The 22,613-nt window shown below is 42.2% G+C and overlaps 1 protein-coding gene across 1 annotated transcript in view; it reads left to right on the top strand.

Moving 5' to 3' along the window:
• Positions 1–22,613, top strand: part of ATPAF1 (ATP synthase mitochondrial F1 complex assembly factor 1) — an 82,003-nt gene that overhangs the window by 6,540 nt on the left and 52,850 nt on the right. The window contains exons 2-4 of the mRNA XM_069232728.1: positions 2,140–2,248; positions 13,408–13,464; positions 16,757–16,819. Coding sequence (XP_069088829.1) covers positions 2,140–2,248; positions 13,408–13,464; positions 16,757–16,819 — 229 coding nt within the window. The remainder of the gene's footprint in view (positions 1–2,139; positions 2,249–13,407; positions 13,465–16,756; positions 16,820–22,613) is intronic.

Genomic DNA, 22,613 nt, shown 5'->3' on the forward strand with positions numbered 1-22,613 from the left:
TTTTTTTACAGCTCTGTCATCTCCCTATCTCCTCCCACCAGATAACCATCCCCTCACTCTCAAGTGTCATTTTATGGATTTTGGGGACACAAGGTAAGACATAATAAGGCCCGCCCGTCTCCAGAACAGCTTTGTATTTTATTCCCCACATTCGGCCTACAAAAGCCCCAGCAATGCTGAACAATGCATTCACAGTTGAGTTTGATAAATAGAAAGCTGTGAGGCAGAGAGGAACTTCACTTTTGTAGGGGGCCCCTTGGAAGGAGAGGGCCCAAGGCAATTGATTGCACTCCTACCCCTGAGACCTTTCTTACACAATCCATGTTTTTCTTGTGTGCTTTCTCCTCTGCTCCTGGGCACTCTGCGTTGTTCTTGCCTTTGTGTGCTTCTCCCCACTCCTTGTACTGCTGTCACGTCTGTCTACTTCTCACCCTCTCTTGTGCTTATTTCCTTTCACCAGTGCTCCCAAACATTTTTTTTTATTCCGCTTTCACATAAAAAAAAATCTTATTTGTTTAAAAATACGTATTCAAGTAGCGTCTACCGCCTTTAATCGGTAAATAAAAAATGAAAGCAAATTACTTCTGCTCATTCCGCTGGCATGCATGTGTGTGGATGAGCATCAGGAAAAAGCCCAAAGTTGTAGACCAATCTGTCTAAAAGTTAACATAAAAGTTGATATAGCAAATAAAATGCAAGAAAAACCTTTTCTTTGTTGTGATTTTGGTAGAAAGTTGCTGTAGACTACTATAAGGACCATTGACGTTTACTGCACTCCCCAAAAACATCTACTGCACACCAAAAAGCTTTGGCAAAGCCAATAGTTTACCATAGGCGAGACTCTTTTACTGACTCAATCAATCAATCAGGGAATTTGTAAAGCGCACTATTCACCCGTGAGGGTCTCAAGGCACTGAGGTGCTTGACTGTACCAATGCTTGTTGATTCATGTTTCATGCTTGATGTCCGCTTGTCATGCAACTAACTACCGGTGTTTAACACACTATGGTACCTACTTTCACTCATGCTCACATATTTAGTTAGAAGTAATTGTACTTTCTCACAATTTGTTGCAGTATTCCCCATTTCTTATGTTGCATTTAACAGAAAATAGCGCAGTGCAGTTACTGTTCCTGGCATAGCCTTTTGCCATTCTCTTTGTTCACTTTTCATCTATTGTCATTTCTAATCTAATTCGGCCATATTAAAAATTAAAGGTACTATCAGAATCTGCCCACCTGGGCCATTTACTATCAAGCAAGAGAAGCTATCACATGGTGACATCTTGTATTTTGTTTGGTTCCGTAGAAGACATAGGGGGTCATTCCGACCCTGGCGGTAAAATCCGCCAGGGCCGGGGACCGCGGATGCACCGCCAACAGGCTGGCGGTGCATCCCTGGGCATTCTGACCGCGGCGGTACAGCCGCGGTCAGAAACGGGAAACCGGCGGTGTACCGCCGGTTTCCCGCTGCCCTGGGGATTCCTCCACGGCGGTGCAGCTTGCTGCGCCGCCATGGGAATTCCGACCCCCTTACCGCCATCCTGTTCCTGGCGGTTTTGGCCAATGGCATGGGCACTGCAGGGGCCCCCATAACAGGGCCCCACCAAGATTTTCAGTGTCTGCCATGCAGACACTGAAAATCGCGACGGGTGCAACTGCACCCGTCGCACCCTTTCCACTCCGCCGGCTCCATTCGGAGCCGGCATCCTCGTGGAAGGGGGTTTCCCGCTGGGCGGGTGGGCGGCCTTCTGGCGGTCGCCCGCCCGCCCGCCCAGCGGGAAACTCAGAATAACCGCGGCAGTCTTCTGACCGCGCAGCGGTATTCTGGCGGCTCCCGCCGGCCCTGCGGTTACCGCGGCTGGCGGGAGTCAGAATGACCCCCATAATTTCCTAGACCAAATATATTTTCTTATGGAACCAAAAATACTGTATCTAAGTACTTTTGTTTGTGTTTTTGATCTACACTGTTATTCAAAGATGCAGTCAATTTAAAAATGCAGTGTTCACTTAAAGTTTTTATGTTTGGTTTTCAGTGAAGAGCACTAAGATCGTTTTGAGTAAATGTCGTTTTCTTTGACAATAGTACATCGCATATCTATTTAAATCTAAATTTGGTTTTATATCTCGCTTGCTCCAGGTCCAAACCAGAGGTGTTTGATGCACGCATGGAAAAAAGAAGTGAGGTGAAAAGACAGCCTTTGGGGTACACCACGCAAGCTGATTTTGTTCGGTCCATGGAAGAAAAGGCAAGAACTTATTGCTGTAAACAAAGCTTCAAGGGTATTGGTTATTGGACATTGTACAAAATGTATAAGATTTGTATTAGGCTGTTGGATTGAAAGACTGTCTATATTTTATATCCTTATCTTTGAAATGTTTACATTTCAAGTTCCTTGATGGATAATTATCAATTATTTAATCATTGTTTGCTGTCACATACATTTTCACAGTTGCATTACAGAGTGTTTTTAACCCTCCAACATAGCCAGCATCTAATATATCACAGAAAAAATATATATAAAAATACAGTATGCCATACTCTAGATACTGCTGTTCCCACTCGCATAGATGCAAATGTGCCTTTTATTGATATCAGTTCTGATGATGTCTGGAACGGTGCAATCTCTTGGCAAAATACTACCACCTAAAGCATATTGTTGAGACACTGATACACTACACTGCTTAAAAGCGCCTTATTGATAAGACCTATCATCCATGTATTTGGACTAAGCCAAGTGTACAACAAATGCATCATTTTTCTATGGCCAGTATGACATTTCAAGCCATTCACAAAGTTTGTGCCACCTGCTATTTTTCGAGTTCTCTGTAAGATTAACGCTTCTCCTTGTCTCAGAATGAACTGTTGAATATACCCAACACTACATTTAACTGTGCACTAAGGAGCACCGTCAAAATGAGCTTCCTGTTCTCACCATAATTCTGCCAGTAAGCCATATGATTCCCTTTCATGAAAGCGGTGGGCTTGGTCTCTATATCTTGCACACATTCAGAAACATCACCCTTGTTCTGTTTTCAAAGTGGCCCTTAGAGCATTTTTACATCATTAGGCAACAGCTGAGACCATGTTTTAATGCAACAGACTGCACAGTGTGTTTGGGACATTCTCAGTTGATCTTCTAAATCACTATAAGATATTGAACCAAATCATGCCTTTTTTTATTTATCTACGCATCGGGGAAAGATGTACAAAGGGTTTTAGCATTTGCAAACCCTTCAGATTGGTACATTAGAGGTTTTGCTAACACTAAAAGCCTTTTTCCTTAGTACTATATACATTTGGAAAAGTGTTTTTGAATGACTAAATGTATTTAGAAATGGATACCAATTCAGTGTTTGGAAAGGGTGTGTTGTAGGCATCCGTTTCAATACACATACGTTTTTTGTGGGTGAAACTTTTGCAACAGGAAACTGATTTCAAACCATTTATATTTTACCTACATCTCAAAGGAGGTGTTAACCCACTCACACAAGGGAAGGGGTTCTCTGAGAACCCCTTGCCCTTTGTGAATGTAAAAAGGAAAATGGGCTACATACAAAAAGGTAGCTTCATTAAGATGCAGTCGCAGAAATGCTGGAGGGCTGACACCAGCAGGCCACCATCCACTTGGTGGCCTCCACTTGAAGTGTATGTGACCTGTCCCCATAATATTCATGCGGTATGTTGAATTGACCCTCACTGCAGTTCAGTAGTTTGCAAAGTGACCTATTACCACGTAGGACAGTTCGCAAACTACCACACTGGTTGCAAAAATACTAGTCTCAAACTGTGACCAATATATTGCGGCCTATGTTTAGTACATCAGTCCCCTCGTGAGCCCTTTACTTTGAACATATTCTTTCTTTAGTTTCTGCAGTAAAGATAAAACATTAATGTGCAGCTGTTACATTTGGATTTGTAAACACATTAGGGTAAATGCCGAGTTCTTTTAAACAGTATTACTTTCGTAAAACAACAATATCAACATCTTATTCACACCAGACGTACATTTTAACCATGTTTGCAGTTGTTTACACAATTGCTCCTTGGACTGAAGAAGATGATGCTTCATGAAGCAAGCATTCCCCTCTGCCTTAAAGATATTTATGCTTCACAAGGAGTGTTGTTGATCCATTCACAGACTTGAATGATTTACAAATGACGTTGTAGATTGTGCTGTGAAACAAGATTTCATTTTTCCACATTTGTAGATCATGATATGCGATTCTTTCTGTTTAGAGTTTAATTTGTAATCCATACTACCTTATTTAATCTAAGATGGTTCCTTGAAAGGTTAAGGCATCTTGTGATACAAGTCAGATCTAGGTCTGTGGCTGTTCACACATAGAAGGTAGATCCTGGAGGTTGTTCATTTGAAGACTTCAGAACTTATTGCTTTATAAAGCAACAGGGAGATTATGTAAGTTGCAACTAATTTAAGGGGAGGCATATTTTTATGATGCCTCCACTGGACTTTTTGATAGTTATTGATTGAATATATCTACTTTATATCAGTGGCGTGTCGTGGAGGAGCATCGCCGCACTGCTGAAAGACAGCAGAATAATAAAATAATAATACAATTATTGTATTATTTCATTTTTTGCTTCCTCCACGTAGGGTACGGCGGGTAGATGGTTGTCATTAGGGGGAGGAGGGGCATTGTGCACTCTAAGTGCGCATGACCAAGCTGACATGCGCTCTTAGAACTCTACACAGCCCGGGTGAAGAACCAATGCAGACTCCCAGTCCCCAGCTGAGCGGCATTTAAGGCAGCTCAGACCAATCCAGGCACTTCTCTTTTGCTGGCTAACAGCATGAAAGAAGAGTTTGGATTGGATGAGGAGAGAAGACACAGAGAAGCACCAAGGTTGCAAGGAAAACCAGGGTGGCAAGTGCCCACCTGCCCCACTTTACCCATCCCCCTCACCCTCCACCCCCTCATTGTGACCCTTCCTCCTACCCCACCGAACGTTATTAAAAGCAACCACCCCGATTTATATACAGTTTAGTCCTTCATATTCGGGTAGAAGGATCCAATATTTTTTCTATACAGTAAGATAAAAAAAAATCAAGTTGCAAAACCGATATTTATACAAAGACAAAACTGCTTTTTCAGAAGTAGGCATACATCTTTAGGATAATTTTCAACAATTATTGGTAAAGAATTGAACACACAAGTATGTCCTCTTCTATACCAAATTAGGACATATTGCCCACATTAGGTTTATTTGTCAAAAATATTTGCATATTAGGGGCCCTAATGACAAAGGTAAAATTGGTCATAAACGTAAGTTTATAGCAGAGTTTACTTTTTGTGCACCTCCCCCGGCGCCACAGTGGGATTCCTGGTAAGCGTAAATGCATTTACCAGTGCTGATTTCTCTTCCATGTGTGCAGAGAAAAGCAGTAAATCCAGTTCAAGTGTTGCAGCATGGTTTTTCCAAGCATCATGCCCCCTGTGCGGAGTTCTCCATTATGAAAAACACTGCAGCGGTGAAATTTTAGCCCTTGAAAAAAGTCACATGACATTCCCACAAGTACACCTTTAAATCTGCTCCTGACACAGTTCCCATACTACTGAGAATATTTGTAAATAGAAAAAAACAGTAAACATACTTTTAGCCGGAAGTGTGAATCTCCACCTATACTTTTTCTTTTGTTTTCAAGAACTGGACCCCAAAGGTTTACACACATGCTGACAATACTTATTGGGTCTAACAATCCCACAAATTACCGTTTTTTTTTTAGAGAGAATAATTCAGTGCTCCTAATTGAGCCTGTAGTTTTGTGGGCTAAAAAAGAGAGATATGGATTATTTGTTTTTAAAGCAGAAGCAATGCTATCTTCCAGCCTGTGGTTACCCCTGACTATTTGAAGAAGGCTTTTCTGTACAATCAGACTTGTTTCAATATATTTTGTTTTTAGGTCTGGCCTGTGAAACGGCTGTAGCTTCCTTGCCAGACTACTGTTCTCTCTTCCCCTTCCCCCACCCTCCAAAAAATCGGAGCGTGGGCTTCTGGTTGACCGGTTTTATTCAATGGTCAATAAAATTGTCATTTATACTTAGCTTCCTCCCACCACAGCATAGCTCAAGCCACTTTTCCTTTGTTCTCCTTTGCCTTCGAGTGACTTCACAAAGCTTGTATACATTTTTCATATCAACTTCAAGTTAGTTCTTTTCTCTTCGGTGACAGAGGTTATTCAAAGTGAACCACTAGTTATACATTTGTTTGTAGAAGATTTATTGCCTCTGCAACAGCAGATCCCAAAGTAGTATCACTCGCATCCCCAGTCAGTCAGCAACTGACTTCCTCGAATTCTCTTGCTGTTTCATAGTTAACCCTTTCGCTGCTAGGCCATTTCCCCCTAGAATGCCAAGCCTTTTTTGGCTACTTGGGTATGTTATGCTTAGGCCTGCATAACTTTTTTTGCACATAAGGTATCAACACCAAATTTGATGCTGTGTTTCCAACATCCAGGTAATTCTAAAGTTACACAGTGTTTGTGATATTCCTCTAGAGGAAACGGAGAAAATAGCCAAAATATAGCTACACTTTGTTTTTGTTTGAGGGAAAAAAACAGGAGAAGGTGCTTGCAAAAAAGTCTCTGTTTTTGTCCCTACAAAATGCATCAATTAAAGATTTGCTGAGCTAAAGTCACTATATTCCAGCATTCAGGAAAATGCATAGCTGAATGAAAATAAAAATACATTTTTGCCAGAGTTTTGGCATTTTCAAAGAGATAGTCCATTTTCCCTAATCTTTGTTCTTTTAACCTAATTCCAGTGTATGATGGAAACTGGTTTGAAGCTCATCGGTGATCCCGAAAAGCTATAGATTTCCAAAAATGTGAGAAAATTCTAAATTAATTCTGAAAGGGGATATTTGTGTAGATCCCTCGAGGTTTTCCCAAAGAAACTGTTGAAATAAAAAAAAGTAGAGAAAATCAGTAGGATGAAAAAGCCATTTGTGAAGTGTTTTAATCTGTAACGTCTTGTCACAAGGGGCAATTTACAAAAGCAGTATACCATTACATTCGCTAAACTCTTCTGGTTGCGGAGATATCTGGTTTTCCAAGAACCAGAGGTGCCCAGAGCCAGTAACTGAGATGAACCTTACAATAGTTTTTCATTGTGTACCGCAAATAGGACAATTCATATGGTAAAATATAATAATGAACTGGGCATCAGGGGAAAGCTATGTATTTCTGAAATGGGAGCCAGATACGGAGTTTAGGAGAGTTGTTATTTTTACATCCCTGACTTTGTGGGTACCCATACTATCATGTGGGTCAGACGGCATTTTTCAAAATGTCTTCTTGCTTACACACTGGCTTACATGTAAAAGGTAGAAATGCAGACAAATACAATTAGTAATAGAACACGTTCTGCTATTCTGTGTTCGCCCAAGTCTCCCGATAAATACAGTACCTCACTTGTGTGGGTAGGCCTAGTGACTGCGGCAGAAAACGACCTAAAACACAAGGTGGAGAGATCATAATTTCCGGTCAGAAAAATTGCCTGATTTGGCGATGGGGGTAGCTGTGGCTTTTGGGCCCAGGCTCAGTGGCCACCCAGCGAAACATAACAAACCCAGACATACCTGAAAACTAGACAACCAAGAGAGTCCAAGGGGATGTGACTTGCATGGATCCCTAAAAGGTTTCCTAACCACAATGCCCAGCAAACAACAAACTCTGGCTAAAATTGCTCATCATCCTTGCATTTCTGTGACGTAAATCAGCAGCAATCCACAAAATTCCTACCATCCAGAATTTCCTCACTAGTCCTGATAAATACACTGCCGCACTTATGTGTCTCGGCCTAGTGACCGGGAAAGTCCCAGATCAAACCAGGCTCAATGGGGGTACCCTCGCGAGGACTACCATTGTCCATGGTTTGATCTGTTCCTAAATGGTCAAGAACAGATTGAATCTTGACAAGATGGTCACAGTCCCGCTTGATCGTGTGGCAACGCTGTAGCATTATCTACAAAATGCATCATGTGCTGCAGAAGCAAATACCGATCTTAACTATTCGCTGATGGAAATATAGCAGATGCCATCAAGGGACCAGTAGACCACTATAAAAACTTGTAAATCAGTGCCACCATTAGAGTTGAATCCCATAACTGCTTAATCTTGAAGATTTGTGGGAGTCCACCAGGCAGCTCTAGAGTGGGTCTTAAATGTGACATTATTGTCCCTCAAAAGCTGTTCTGCATTAAAATTAGTGTAAAGGTAAACTTCGCACTTGTATAGCGCACTACTCACCCGTTAGGGTCTCAAGGCTCTGTGCGCATACCGCTGTGGAACTCCTCCTGGCTTTTCCCTGTGAGGCACCCACTCCTGGGCAGCCCCCAGGGTGAAGCCAGGCATCCAAGTGCTGTCAGGGCCGTTATGGAGATTAAGCAAGCTATTGCCCAGAGTTACAGAGTGGGACCCATTATTAGATTAGGCACCAAGGCGAGAATTATCTGGTGTGCTCGCCAATATCATCTAAAAACACGTCATCAATAAACAGTTGGGAGAACTGACAGGCAAAAAGGTCCCTGTATTGACTTTACACACAGCAACACGACTACAGGCAGGCACACAGGCTGTACCATGTTAGGGGCATCCCAGGGTTCAGCACTTTCCTTAGGAATCCGTCGAGCTTCTGGCTGCAGTGCAACTTGCTCTTGCTGTACTGCTGGCATATCAGTGTCCTCCTCTAAAAGAGGCACTTATCAACAATATTAATGGATTCATTGTCAGATGATTCCTCTCTGACAGAATATTCACTGCCAGAATATTCAACTTGGTCCTCTACCTCAGATGCGTCTTCGAGCCATGTTCAGAGGCAGATTCAAAACGCAAACTAATAACTTGCTGTGCAGTAAGCCTGCCATAATGGTTACTAATTAAACTATCACAAAACCAGTAAACAACACTGTGTCACATTTGAACTCAACAAACTGTGTCTGTATCAAACAGTAAATATTTCGACTGACACATAATGATGTAGAACAGAAATATCAATACAAACCACACAATTAACTTTATACTCCAAAAAAATACCTCTCACATGCCGCAGACAGCTAGACTAAGGATAAGCAGCACCTGCTCTGCACAGACACAGCAAATACCAATGATAACCCACTAGAAAGGAAAAACAAAATATACTCAAGAGAACAAAATACACTTACTGCACAAATCCAAATGTGAAAAAATACATAAACTATCCCGATGTTGGTGATTGCTGTTGCCAAGTTCCTTGGGGCAAGTTGGATTGTCAGAGGAAAACTTTTATCTGTATAATGGTTTTAGTAGAATGTATTAATTCACTCTGGGAGTGCATTTAATGTTAATTATTTTTATCTAAGCACAGGTACCGTACATATTTTATTTAACCTTCTGTATTTATTTATTGCTGCTATGTGCTTTTGTGGCTCTTGCAGCGAAATAAAGTTCTCTTTACTGACTGACATAACCTAATTATCCTGCCATTAACACAGTAAAAAAAAAAAAAAGAATTCAGGCAGGGCAGTGATACTCATTTGAAGTAAACATTACAAAAACATTTTCTTACCAAACACATGCAACTAAACAAACTACAGCTCCACCAGTGCCAAAACTGCAAATAGAAGTCTCCACCAAGGAAATCAAAAGCTTTGAACTACAGTAAAAAGAAGAAATTAAACATTAAGCTCCATTATGCAAATGATTACAAAAAATAGTTGCCCACATGAGGGCAGATCAGTGTCACTACTGTCCAAAATGGCACCAAGGAGGGCACAAAGCAAAGGCAAAAAATTGGCACACCAGAGGGGAGTGTTCCTTATCCCAGCTGCCACACACAAAAGGGTATTCCCTGGTGTCTAGTGGTTTTCCGCCATCGCAGTCAGCAGATTGACCACAAAAAAACTGATATGCTCCTAGGGGGAGTGGAAAACTAAGGAAGTGTGTGGGCAATACTGGGGAGTTATACCCTGGTGTCCAGTGATTTTCTGCCCCTCCTGGGGCAGGTCCACCTAAATAATGGCTGATCTGCCCACAGAAGTCAGAAAACAAAGGACATGCACATTTCAAAATGGGGAGTGACCCTTGCCCGAGGGGCTTCTCCCTGACAGGCATGACTAATGGCCCCTCCAACTTGGGGGCCGGGTGCCCTAAAAATGACCAGTCTTCGGGGGGGGGGGGGGGGGAGGGGAACAACTAAAACATGTCCTAACATTTTTGGGAAGCAACCCTTGCTGAAGATGCTGCTCCCTGCCATACATGATTACAAAATTTCTGGTGTGTAGTGGTTTTCTGCCTCCCTTGGAGGCAGGTGTGCCTAAAAAACAACGTCCAATCTACTCCTGGTGGTGGTGGGGCGGGGAGTAATACAGTCAAAACATACTTATTTCCCTAAATGGGGAGCAGACCTTTCACACACCAAAAAAAGACATCCCTGGTGCCCAGTGGGTGGGACCGGATACCAAATGGTAGGTGCCTCCCAGGGGGAAAAGGGGGATACAAGAGACAATTCCAGACCTAATTACTAGAGGGTTCAAAGATGCTCAGCATGTGGATTTTGAAAAGTTTCAAGCTTTAAAACTACTCCTACGGGCAAGTTACTATTTTCTTATCTAGGGCAAGGTTGAAAAAGTATGGAAGATTATATGGAAAATGGGGCTTCATCCGTGGCATGTACCACCATATAAAATATACAGTACAAGACTAATTTCTGAATGCTACGTAGGACGATTCCATGCATTCCAAAGACAGCCTAGTTACTCGCTCAACCATGTTAGTGCCATTTAAGAAAACTGACAATTATGACCCTAGAGAAAATTGGATTTCCCAAACATACCTCTACACCTTTGTACTCCCACCTCAGTCCTGCATGAGTCTGAATTCTCATATTACCAAACAGTATCTCATTTCTATATTCCCTTCCCTGCAAACTATGCCAAACTATAAAGTTTTTCTGTGCTTTACAACATAAATATATATATTTGTTTCTGCAGTTTTATATAGCGTAAACTCTGAGGCCGGTAGAGCTCCTTACATGGACACCAGATTGTTACACAAGGACAGATTATTTTTTTTAGGCACAGGAAGTTTAAGTGATTTGCCCAGAATCACAGGAAGTTGATCCGACGCCGGGACTTGAACGTGGTTCCCCAGTTTCAAAGTCTTCCCTCACACACATGCAGAATCCCTACTCACCTTCAACCCTGGGCTCGTCTGATAGCTTGATTGATTTTATAGTTTGATTGATTCATTTTGTGCTCCAGTTCACCAACTTCCACGCTAATTCATCAAACCTTTTTACTCACTCTCCTCAAGCCTTTGTCCTGGCATTTCAATATCTTAACATACTTCAGTACATTATAATGCAATTATTAGGCATTCGTTCTCTTCCCTTAAAACTGCGTACATTTGGAATCTGCTTAAGAAACAGTGAGCTGCCTGTAGAGCCCCTACCTACATTTACCAAGTTTTTTTCTTTCTTGGGAGGGTGGTCTTTAACAAATTCTTGACTGTTAATCTACCTTTGACAATTTTGATTACAACATTCTTGAATCGACCCTCTACACTCTCAGCATCTGTTGTAAAACGTTCCCTTTAAACTCCCCCGTCTCTGAGCACAGACACGTTGTGCTGTGGTGTCCTCCAGCTGCACAGCGGGTTCTGCAATGTACAGCCAGGGGACCATGCCTGTTCTCCGGTTACACACTCCAACACGTTTACAGGATGTTCGGGTTTCCAACCTGTCTGTCATCTTCTTCTTCTTTCCGTACCTCGCCCCTTGCTTTAGTGATAAACTGAAGTATGCCTAATTCCGTTCACCACCGGATGGTACAGAGATTGTTGATACTTCTGTGAGGCAGAAACCACTTCCTTCCTGTGCTCCAGCACACCGCAATATCTGGCCGCTTCAGTTCTTCCCTGACACAATAATCTTGTGTCCATTACCAGGAACCTTGGAATTCACTTTGACCACCACATTTGTGTAACATCCTTCATCACTGTAGCAGTCTCAGCTGCCCTGGTATTGAACAGCATTCTCTCTGTTGACTGTCATTAGCTTTGCTATCTACACCTGCCATACCCGCCCCCTCCATTGAATGTATCAAGAAGTATGGATGTACCTGGTACAGTCCATTGGATGCCATAGTCCCAACAATGCAAACCAGGCATCCCCATCCACAAGTCTGCCTGTGCCCTCGCCAGATGCAGTATCTTTATATTTCAGTCTTGTGTGACCTGAACTCTCCTTCATGTGCAGCTGAAGTGGAGCAAATATTTGCCCCCAAGAGCCTCGGCCAGTCGCATCCCACTCTTTGCCCCATGAGTAACTTACATTTCTCCTTGAGAAGGTAACAATCCGGTGAAAAATTAATCAGTGGACCACACTGTTAGATTGTATAATGTCCAACTTATAACGTGTATCATCCTTTCTAAGTAACTCTTTAATTGAGATTGTTCGTTTTCTGCAGTTTCTTCATTATGTATAGTACTCGTGGGAAAGATGCTCAACCAGCGGGCAAATGCAGTTGTATTAATGGGTGTAAGGTCTGAGTAGGACCATTTTGATCAACTCTATTTGACTATCTTCTGTCTTTCTGCAGCTTCTCATTTTACAAAGTAGCCCGTCTCCTCCTTTCCATCCAGTGAAATATGTCACTGTTCGAAAGAGGGCTTTCCTCTGACTCCCAGCATGTTGATGCTAAACCAAGCTGTCCCTCCCAGTGAGTACTTTGTGGGTATTCCTCCATGACAGCACTTTTGCCTGCTGATGTCTGGAGGCTGTTTCTCCTTTATGTCCTTTGTGCACAGGCTGTCTGTTTTGATTGTAGACACAGTGCCTGGATGTCTAGTTGCCCTCTCCAAGGGATCTTCAGATATATAGTGAACCACACAGATGAATAGATGGGTGAAGTACTTAGTACCTTCAACACCGTAAATGTAAGTAACATTTGATTGATGGATGGCGCTAATGACCTAATTTTGATATCTGGAAATGTTCTGTTTAAATAACTTGATAAACTGATTTCCTGCGGAGCCCGTAGGTTACCTCAAGCTGTATTTCTGAATAATGGACAGGTAAACTTTAGTACAATTATATATTGTTTCGTTGAAGGCATAGTATGTTCTTTGCTAGCCTAAAACACATACTTTCTGGACAATAAATCTGTCTGAATCTGATTTCCGCTCACGTCTTGGTTTAAGAAAACCAAGAATAAAAGGGTGTATTTTATTGGTGAACCAGAAGGAGATGTGTATTTGGCAATTAAGGAAACATTCTTATCAAATGTACCCTGAGTTGTCCTCTTTCAAATGTAGAATTTGCCCCCGTTTGTATTACCACAGAGTGCATGTCATCTGCTCAAGTGAGGGGAGTAAAATAAAGTTTTGAACTGTCTTTTGTTTTTCAGTCCAAAAACCTGAGATCACAACTGCAAAGAAAAACTCCTGGACTTACAAAAGAAAAGGTTGGTTCAAAAATAAGTAAAAATCTTTATTTGGCAAGACTTTGACAAAGTGTCAACTTTTTTTAGTTTGGAAAAAATCAGACACACGTTGGTGACATATTAAAGGCATTACAATCCTAACTGGCACTGGGGAGGAGTAGGGTGGGTATCGTGGTCCCGTGTTCAACAGTTATCTTCGTGATGGTATTTATGGTATGGTTTTGTCTGATGAGCCAAACGAGGAGGCGACCAGATTTGTCGCCTTACCTATGGACTTTGGCTGCATGGGCCTCAAAGCTGACGCTCCGTAGAGCCATATTCTCTTGTCTTTGCTTTGGTATAATGGGTGCACATCCATTATCATTCAGAGGAGTTTTCCATCCCAGCAATATCATTGCTCGTTTGTAATATTTTGTTTGATTAGTATCATGATAAAACACACTACTTAAAATATAATATTTTTATCTAATATCTGAACATCTGTTGAATTAGTTTAATGTAATAGACAGCGAAACCGACCACTTTGGCTTGCGGAAAACGGAGGATATATACAAGATGCATAGGACGCCCTGAGCAAGAGAGGCCCGGAGCCCCTGGAGTTACAGGCCAACATACAGTACACTGCACCACACATTCTAGGCCCAGTCTGCAGGCGAACTCAGAGTTCCTCAAAGAGGCAAGAGTGAATCTGCAATGTCCTGGTCAAAATAGAGAAAACATCAGAGGCAATAGCAATCCATCTGGGGTATTGCCTGTTCCAGACATAGTATACTTTAAGCCATTAACACACCGTAGTTGGAACACGTGCCGCATGAATGTAGCACTCGTAGCCGTATAGCTTTGCCTGTGTTGTCATTTTTCACCCTACAAGATAGTTTGAGCTAATAGAGGTAATCCGAACAGTCCTCAGAGGGGTCTGGAATGGAACTGCTATTGCTTGCAGGCATATGTACTGTACATGGTTGATGTCCAGGGCACTGCATAATTAGTCACTCTGACTTCGTTTTTTTAGATATTTTCTCAACTGATTGAAAATCCCAAAGAGTCGTGGGCCTCAGTTAGATTCTAGTGGACAGGGTCCTCCACCACAGACGTAGCAGAGCGCCCTGTCTGCCAAACCACTGGCTTAGAAAAAGACTCAACCAAAGTTTATCTTGTCCAGATATGGGGCGTTCACCTGGCCCGCCTGTCTTTCCCATGAGGATCAATTGCAGAGCTTCTATCTAATCCTCTCTAAAGGTACTTCCGAGGCTCTATGTTTCACGGTACTGAGTGGTACTCCGGTGGGATGACAAGTTGATACATGCAGTCCCCCTTATTTAAAGCCGGCACACCATCATATTTCTGCCAGAATGCTCCCTCTGGCTCTGCCGGCCGAAACCTTACACCAACTGCTCGGCTGACCTAGGGCCGTGGGTGTAAGTGTATCAAACCGTCTGCCTATTTAGAGCAGGAAGCTTGATGTTTTTATCTTTTATTTTCGGAAACTCCAGGGAAAGCCTGACAATCCCGAAAACATAAAGGAGCAAGCTTTGGCAGAGCCAATACATCTTGCTTAAGTGAGAGACGAGGGCTTTGCCAGTGTGTTTTAGCCACGTTGTACAGCAGCCGCACTGCTGTGCAACATACCAAAGAAAATATTGACAAATTCTTCTCTTCCTCCTCCTAGCTTACGGTACTGAATCCCTCTTTGTCTCTTAATGTGTATGGGCTGTCTGTATTACTATGATGCCCTCCAGTGGCCATTTTAGGTAAAGGGTACTAATTATTTTTTTTCATTTTCCTTCGAAAGTCTTCCTACCTCGTTTAGGAATGCTGATAAACATATGAAAAGGAAAACATCTGGCCAGATAGCTTAATCTCCCAGGCCTAAAAAAAAATGAATGTGAACTTGTGTAATGCACGTCGGTTCTTGGTCGCGCTATATAAAATTGGCCAAATAAAGAATTAGTATCATAAAGAACGCACGGGGAGCGGACGCACAAAAGTTAAATTAATCCGTACTTTGTGCACAAAAAGCAGGAAGTGACGTGTAATGCGTACTGCCGAATTAGAAGGCAGCGAGGAAGAGTAATACTGATGCCAATGAATGGTAAATAATAAGAGGGCTAAAAGTCCTTTAAAGATTTTTTTTTTCTTTTTTAAACACGCGATAGTCGCCGTTACAACAGCGCACGCACACTGCCTGCAGGCAAGACCCCGAAATTCCAACCGTTCGGTGGATGAAATCTCCCCGGGTGTCAGGGCCATTCATATATCGTTTTACAAAAACAACTTCCAGTTGTGGAAGTTTCCTTTTTCAAAACGAAAATGTATACTGAGAGGCTGCATGAACCATGACTGCTCAGCATGCTTGTAGTGCCTTCTGAAGAGCCGAATTTGTAGCGATTCCTCGGAAGGCACAGAGATGTCTGCCAGGCTGTCGGTCATCTTTTGACCCGGTAAGAGATAGTCCACCAGGGTGGCAGAGATATTGCCCTCTGTCTCCTTGTTGGAGACCCTATTTATCCAAGTCCACATTGAGGCCAATCCTAAGTATTAGTAAAAGTGGGTAGATGGGTGTCCATTTCTGTTCCTATATGCAACTGAAATGGCTATTGAAACAGGAATAGATTAATATTCCTCGTTACGGACGTGCAAGGGGCCAAGGAGAGTCTGCATGTATCAACTTGTCATCCCACCGGAGTACCACTCAGTACCGTGAAACATAGAGCCTCGGAAGTACCTTTAGAGAGGATTAGATAGAAGCTCTGCAATTGATCCTCATGGGAAAGACAGGCGGGCCAGGTGAACGCCCCATATCTGGACAAGATAAACTTTGGTTGAGTCTTTTTCTAACCAAGGTCTCGTACTTCTACTGTGCCCCGTTTGATCTGTACAGAGCATACAGACCTCTAGGCTTGGTGCCACTTGTAAAGACGGTGATCCCAAACTGTGGTGTTCAATGTAAAGGATGAACTCTGGGAGGAGTGCTGGCCGTAAACTCCTCCAAACCCCACCTCCAATCAGTAGGCATGTGTATGAAGGGTTCGTTCACTGGCATCTTAAGAAGTGAGCAAATCACTTCATTTGGGACTTCTCAAAATGAAAGAATTGGTCATGGTGGAAGTTGAGTGAGGGTTATGTGGGACTTCTTTAAAATAATGTGTCAGGCACTATATATATATATATACTATAGATATATATATATATATATATATATATTATATATATATATATATATATATATATATATACTGTTCTTTCCACTGAAATAAGTTATTTTTGGTCCGTAATACTTACTTCACAATCCATTTTTTTCCTTTTGTAACAGACGCTCAGTGGAGTCCTAAATATTGAAATGGTGAAGGACAAAACAGCCGATGAAATAGCAGAGGTACAATTGTTTTTTGTTTTTTTTAAACAAATTAATCATACATAAACGATGTGCTTGTTATGTGCCTTGGGGAATGACTTGGACATTTATATGGTGCTTGACCTTTAACATATTTTCTAATTGTAGACCGAACAGCCTGAAGTCTAAATGATATTGCAGAGAGTAAAAGGAAAATGATTGGATTTTGCACACCGCGCCCTTTTCTGTCCTCTGTGCTTGATACCTTTATTCTTTTTCTGCACCTAAGCGCCTCCTTCCATAGACATTGAGATGTTTGCTACGTTGTCTGGGAATAATGCACAGTGACACGGCTTCATAGTTATGATAACAAGGTATGTCCGCATGTAACTCAAACCCCACTGAGGTGGCAGATATAACAATGTAACTTCCCTACTGGTTGTAACGCACTTAAGTGATCAAGGACCACACCTTGTAAAAGCTCCATGATCTCTATGCCAGTACAAAGGGCGTTTCTGTGGAGCACAATTCATGAAATAAAGGACCTTCTACCAGTAATAAGAGATTGTGGATGAATGATTCTAATCATTTCCAAAGCAGAGCTAAATCTGGAGTCCAACTACTAACCTTTCTGGGTCTCCTCTAGGCTCGATCCCAGTGGAATCCCTTGGGAAACAGCGAATGTATATTAGAAATTAACGGGATTACCAACCTCTCTGCCAATCAAGACTCTATAGAACTTGCACAGGATATTCTGTTGACAGCTGTCATTGGGGACTGAGCATGTAGAATCCCTCTTTAATTGATGTGTTTATTCTGGGTTTTGTAAAGCACTGCATACGAGCAGGCGGTAGCCTCGTAGCCTTGGGGTGGTGATGCAGGAAGAGGGAGAAGTATTTCGAGAGAAGAAATGGTTGTTGATCAGCTAGTTAAGGAATCTTGTCTGCTGGTATTGAGCCCTCATTAGATGGAAACAGCCTGTATGCAGGGATTACCAGCCAGCTCACAAGGAGGCTGCAGACCATGCTGTGAGATAAAAGTTTCACACTTTGCTTCATCGATTCCCCCTTGCGAAGGGTCAGTTGGGCCTGTAGTGCTACATGTGGGCTGATCATGTGGGCAAGGAACCGCAAAGCCACAATACCAGCAAAACTCTGCCTATCAGAACCTGCAAAGAGAGAGCGAAGGGAAAGAAAAAGAGAAGGGATGGGTGCGGGGAATGCTGTGCTAATCTCACTATCATCCATTGCACGTCCACCAGGAAGCCCCACTGCTCTTCAGCATGGCCTTGAGTGATTAGTGTTCTAGTACTTTCATTTTGAACATCGTAGATACAAAGTTATTACTCAAAGGGCAGAGCTTTGTTGTTGTAATATACTGGTCCTTGATAATAGGCGGTCTGGTCCTTACCGGAGTCACCCCAGGCACAGCTTCAGAATTTGTCAGTGCACAAAGTGCTGTGTTCACTTGTACTCCCTTTTTGTTGGCGAGGATTCCAGGAGCCCAGAGCCCCAAAGAGATTCAGAACACCTCTCGCCAGTTTTCCATGAAGGATTGGGGAGAGGCCATGAGTATGCTGCTTCAGAGTTACTAGAATCAATGATGTGAAGTTGGTGTCCCTAGGCAAGGAGTGAGAAAGAGTCCCGGATATAACACCTGGGCCCCGACTCCTAAGGCTGGTATCCACCATTGTTTGGTTAACAGGTGCTGCCCTCATGGCGGTACCAGACTGTCATCATGCACAAGCGCGACAGTCATCTGTGTACGAAGTCCGCGTGCTATGGCAGTGCATAGTCCCTCAAGCCCTCTCCATGCTAAGTAGCCATCCACGGAGCACCCGTCAGATACAAGAGCACAAAGAGCCACACCAGCCGCTCCGGAACCTCCAATCAGGACCGACTTAAGCGCAACAATGTTTGTTGGCGCCGCAGGGACCACCTTCTCAGGCTCCCTCACTACCACCCTCCAACAGCGCACCTTATCTCTCCATGGCTTCTCACATGCATCTCTTTTGTTTTATAGCTCTACTCTTACCAGTGTAGGGCTTCAGGCGCTTTACATCACACACACATTATAAAGACAATGGATCACATGTGAGTAAGTCAACGCATAACATCAGACAAAGAGTACTACGTATCGCAGGCGTCGCATGTCATCCATACTGGTGGGCAGTATGGTTTGAGTGCTTGGTCTGGAGCAGCATCAACTCACGATTTAAAACAAACGTAACACCGTGGTTGGGTTGAATTTACTAATAAGAATTATTTCTACGCAAAAGAACCCTTTTTTTACTAACTTTAGGATAATGACTGGAGAAAAAAATCATAACGCACTAACCAATACCTTACAGTTTGTATGCAGCTCTTTGATGACAGTTAATAGCCCACTCTACTTTGTTAGGATTGTATCTTTTAAACTGCAAGTAACAAAAGCATATCTGACGAAAGCGGAAACCCAATGTCCCCCCCCGCCCCCCCCCCTAAAAAAAAAAGTCCTGGCGCAATGCCATGGATGGAAGGACCCTTAAGAATGTATGAGCATGCTATTGAGTTGATTGTTCTTAAAGGGGGCACACACATTTTTTTTTTTTTAGATGTTTGACCTCTATGCATTTTTTTTTAAACTAAATGCCTTAAAATCGTGGAAGAGGCATTTTGATGAGATCCCATTACTAAAAGAGCCTCGTGTTATCGAGTTGTCGTCTTGGGATTGTCTCACTTTATGGACGACTCTTGGAACCTGCGGCCTGCCATGGATTCAGGTTGGCCGGAAGTGCCTTCGAAGTCCCTGCAGTGTTTAACAGTGACTCGATCATCTGTTATGTATATTTGATAAAACTGTGCATCAGAGATTGGTATTCGTAAATTCACTGCACACTCCAGGTCAACAAACGCAAAATAATGCACATTTTCATTTACTCAGAAAAGTAGCCGATGTCTCCGGTGTGTTAATGAAATACATTTAGTATCAGTTGTGGTATGAAAATATCAGTACAAACAGTACACTACACAATAATAGGACAGATGCACACTTCTCACACAATATATGTACCTTTATGCTCTCACTAATATTTCATTATATTTTATGAGGTTTACCTTTTAAATGTTTATTCACTGTTTTTAGGTACCATATTACACAAATAAAAGGTCATTTCCAACCGTTCTTGGAAGGGGGGTTCCCGCAGGGACAGTGCTGATCAGTCGATCAGACCAGATGCTTAAGGGGGGAGCTATTGTATTTCAGTGATAAATGGATCATTTAATGAGATTACTAAAACGATACTTTTTGGAGCAGTTTGATATAATTGGACACAAATGAATGTTGAACCCATACCACGTACAGGGTTTATAAAAGACTGTTGTTTCACTTTTGATTTGAATTACTCTTTGAAAATGCGTTTTTGTCAAATACTCCGCAGTTCATTATAAAGAATACTAGCATATTTTTCAACTTAACCCATCTGTCAAAACAAATGGACAATCTGCAAGTAACACAAAATGTCAAAATAGCAGGACTCTCCAAATGTTCAACAGCTAAGCAGTTCTCAGATAGATACAGTGTGAAAAATGTTTTCTGGCATAATTAATAAACACTTTTTGCAGAGTTTTAATTTGTGTCATGATAATAAACATCCATTAACTTCGTTGCTGGTTTTGGAGACTGCTAAACGGGAAAGTTCATATCTTTTTAACATAACTGTCTTATCTTTCCTAAACTTAAACATAGGCGGTTTACGTGGCTAGGCTTGCTTTTATTATTAAAAGTTACAGTTTCGTCGCACGTGGATTAATAGGTTCAAATAGGCTTCAGATTCGGAAGGAAAACATCCGTAATAGGAGATGATGGTGAATATGTGAATATTGGTTGTTTTCCCGAGGTTGACCACCCAGTGAGGTGGGTAAACACTTAAACTAGAGACCAGGAAAACACTAAAGTCATCCTTAACCCCTTCGCTGCCAGGCCTTTCCCCCCCTCAGGTGCCAGGCCTTTCTTTGGCTATTTGGGGCAGTTCGCGCTTAGGCCCTCATAACTTTTTGTCCACATAAGCTACCCACCCCAAAAGTGCATCCTTGTTTCCCAACATCCTAGGGATTCTAGAGGTACCCAATGTTTGTTGGTTCCCCTGAAGGAGACCAAGAAATTAGCCAAAATACAACGAAATATTTTTTTAAAAAAAGGGAAACAAGAGCCGCAGAAGAAGGCTTGTGTTTTTTCCCCTGAAAATGGCATCAACATAGCGTTTGCGGTGCTAAAATCACCAGCTTTCAGCAACAGGCAGACGTGAATCAGAAAGCCACATTTTTCAACATAATTTTAGCATTTTACTGGGACATACCCCATTTTTACTATTTTTTGTGCTTTTAGCCTCCTTCCAATTGGTGACAGAAATGGGTGTGAAACCAATGCTGGATCCCAGAAAGCTAAACATTTCTGAAAGGTAGCCATAATTCTGAATTCAGCAAGGGGTCATTTGTGCAGATCCTTCAAGGTTTTCCTACAGAAGGTAGCAGCTGAAATAAAATATTTTTGAAATTGAGTTGAAAAATACAGCCATTTCTGTCCACATTTTCTTCTGTAATTTTTTTCCATCCATGATAGATTTTTTAAAGCAATATACCATTATGTCTGCTGGACTCTTCTGGTTGCGGGGATATATAGGGCTTGTAGGTTCATCAACACCCCCTAGGTACCCAGAGCCAATAAATGAGCTGCACCTTGCAATGGGTTTTTATTGTATACCAGGTATACCACAATTTATTTGGTAAAGTATAAAGAGTGAAAAATAGGTATCAAGGAAACCTTTGTATTCCCAAAATAGGCACAAGATAAAGTGTTGAGAAACAGAGGTTATTTTGCTCATTTCTGAATTTGGGGGTCCCTATACTAGCATGTGAATAACAGGGCATTTCTCAACTAGACTTCTTTCCTACAAACTGGCTTGCATTTGAAAAGAAAAAATGTGGGGAAAGACAATAAGCAATAACACTTGTTCTTCTATTCGGTGTTCCCCCAAGTGTCCGAATAAAAATGGTACCTCACTTGTGTAGGTAGGCCTAGTTCCCACGACAGGAAATGCCTCAAAACCAACGTGGACACATCACATTTTTACATTGAAATTCAATGTGTTTTTTGGAAAGTGCCTACCTGTGAATTTTGGCCTCTAACTCATCCGGCACCTACCAAAACCTAGCAAACCTGTGCATTTTTGAAAACTAGATGTAGGAAAGTACCATCTTGCCTGGCATGTTACAGCGACTGTATATTAGAAATTAACGGGATTACCAACCTCTCTGCCAATCAAGACTCTATAGAACTTGCACAGGATATTCTGTTGACAGCTGTCATTGGGGACTGAGCATGTAGAATCCCTCTTTAATTGATGTGTTTATTCTGGGTTTTGTAAAGCACTGCATACGAGCAGGCGGTAGCCTCGTAGCCTTGGGGTGGTGATGCAGGAAGAGGGAGAAGTATTTCGAGAGAAGAAATGGTTGTTGATCAGCTAGTTAAGGAATCTTGTCTGCTGGTATTGAGCCCTCATTAGATGGAAACAGCCTGTATGCAGGGATTACCAGCCAGCTCACAAGGAGGCTGCAGACCATGCTGTGAGATAAAAGTTTCACACTTTGCTTCATCGATTCCCCCTTGCGAAGGGTCAGTTGGGCCTGTAGTGCTACATGTGGGCTGATCATGTGGGCAAGGAACCGCAAAGCCACAATACCAGCAAAACTCTGCACTTAGTAACTTATAAGTCACCTATATGTCTAACCCTCACTTAGTAACTTTGCACCTAACCTTCACTAAGTGTTGAGGGCACCCGGGCACTAGCCAATTTCCC

The sequence above is a fragment of the Pleurodeles waltl genome, chromosome 4_2 (assembly GCF_031143425.1).
Source record: "Pleurodeles waltl isolate 20211129_DDA chromosome 4_2, aPleWal1.hap1.20221129, whole genome shotgun sequence".
Classification (NCBI taxonomy): domain Eukaryota; kingdom Metazoa; phylum Chordata; class Amphibia; order Caudata; family Salamandridae; genus Pleurodeles; species Pleurodeles waltl.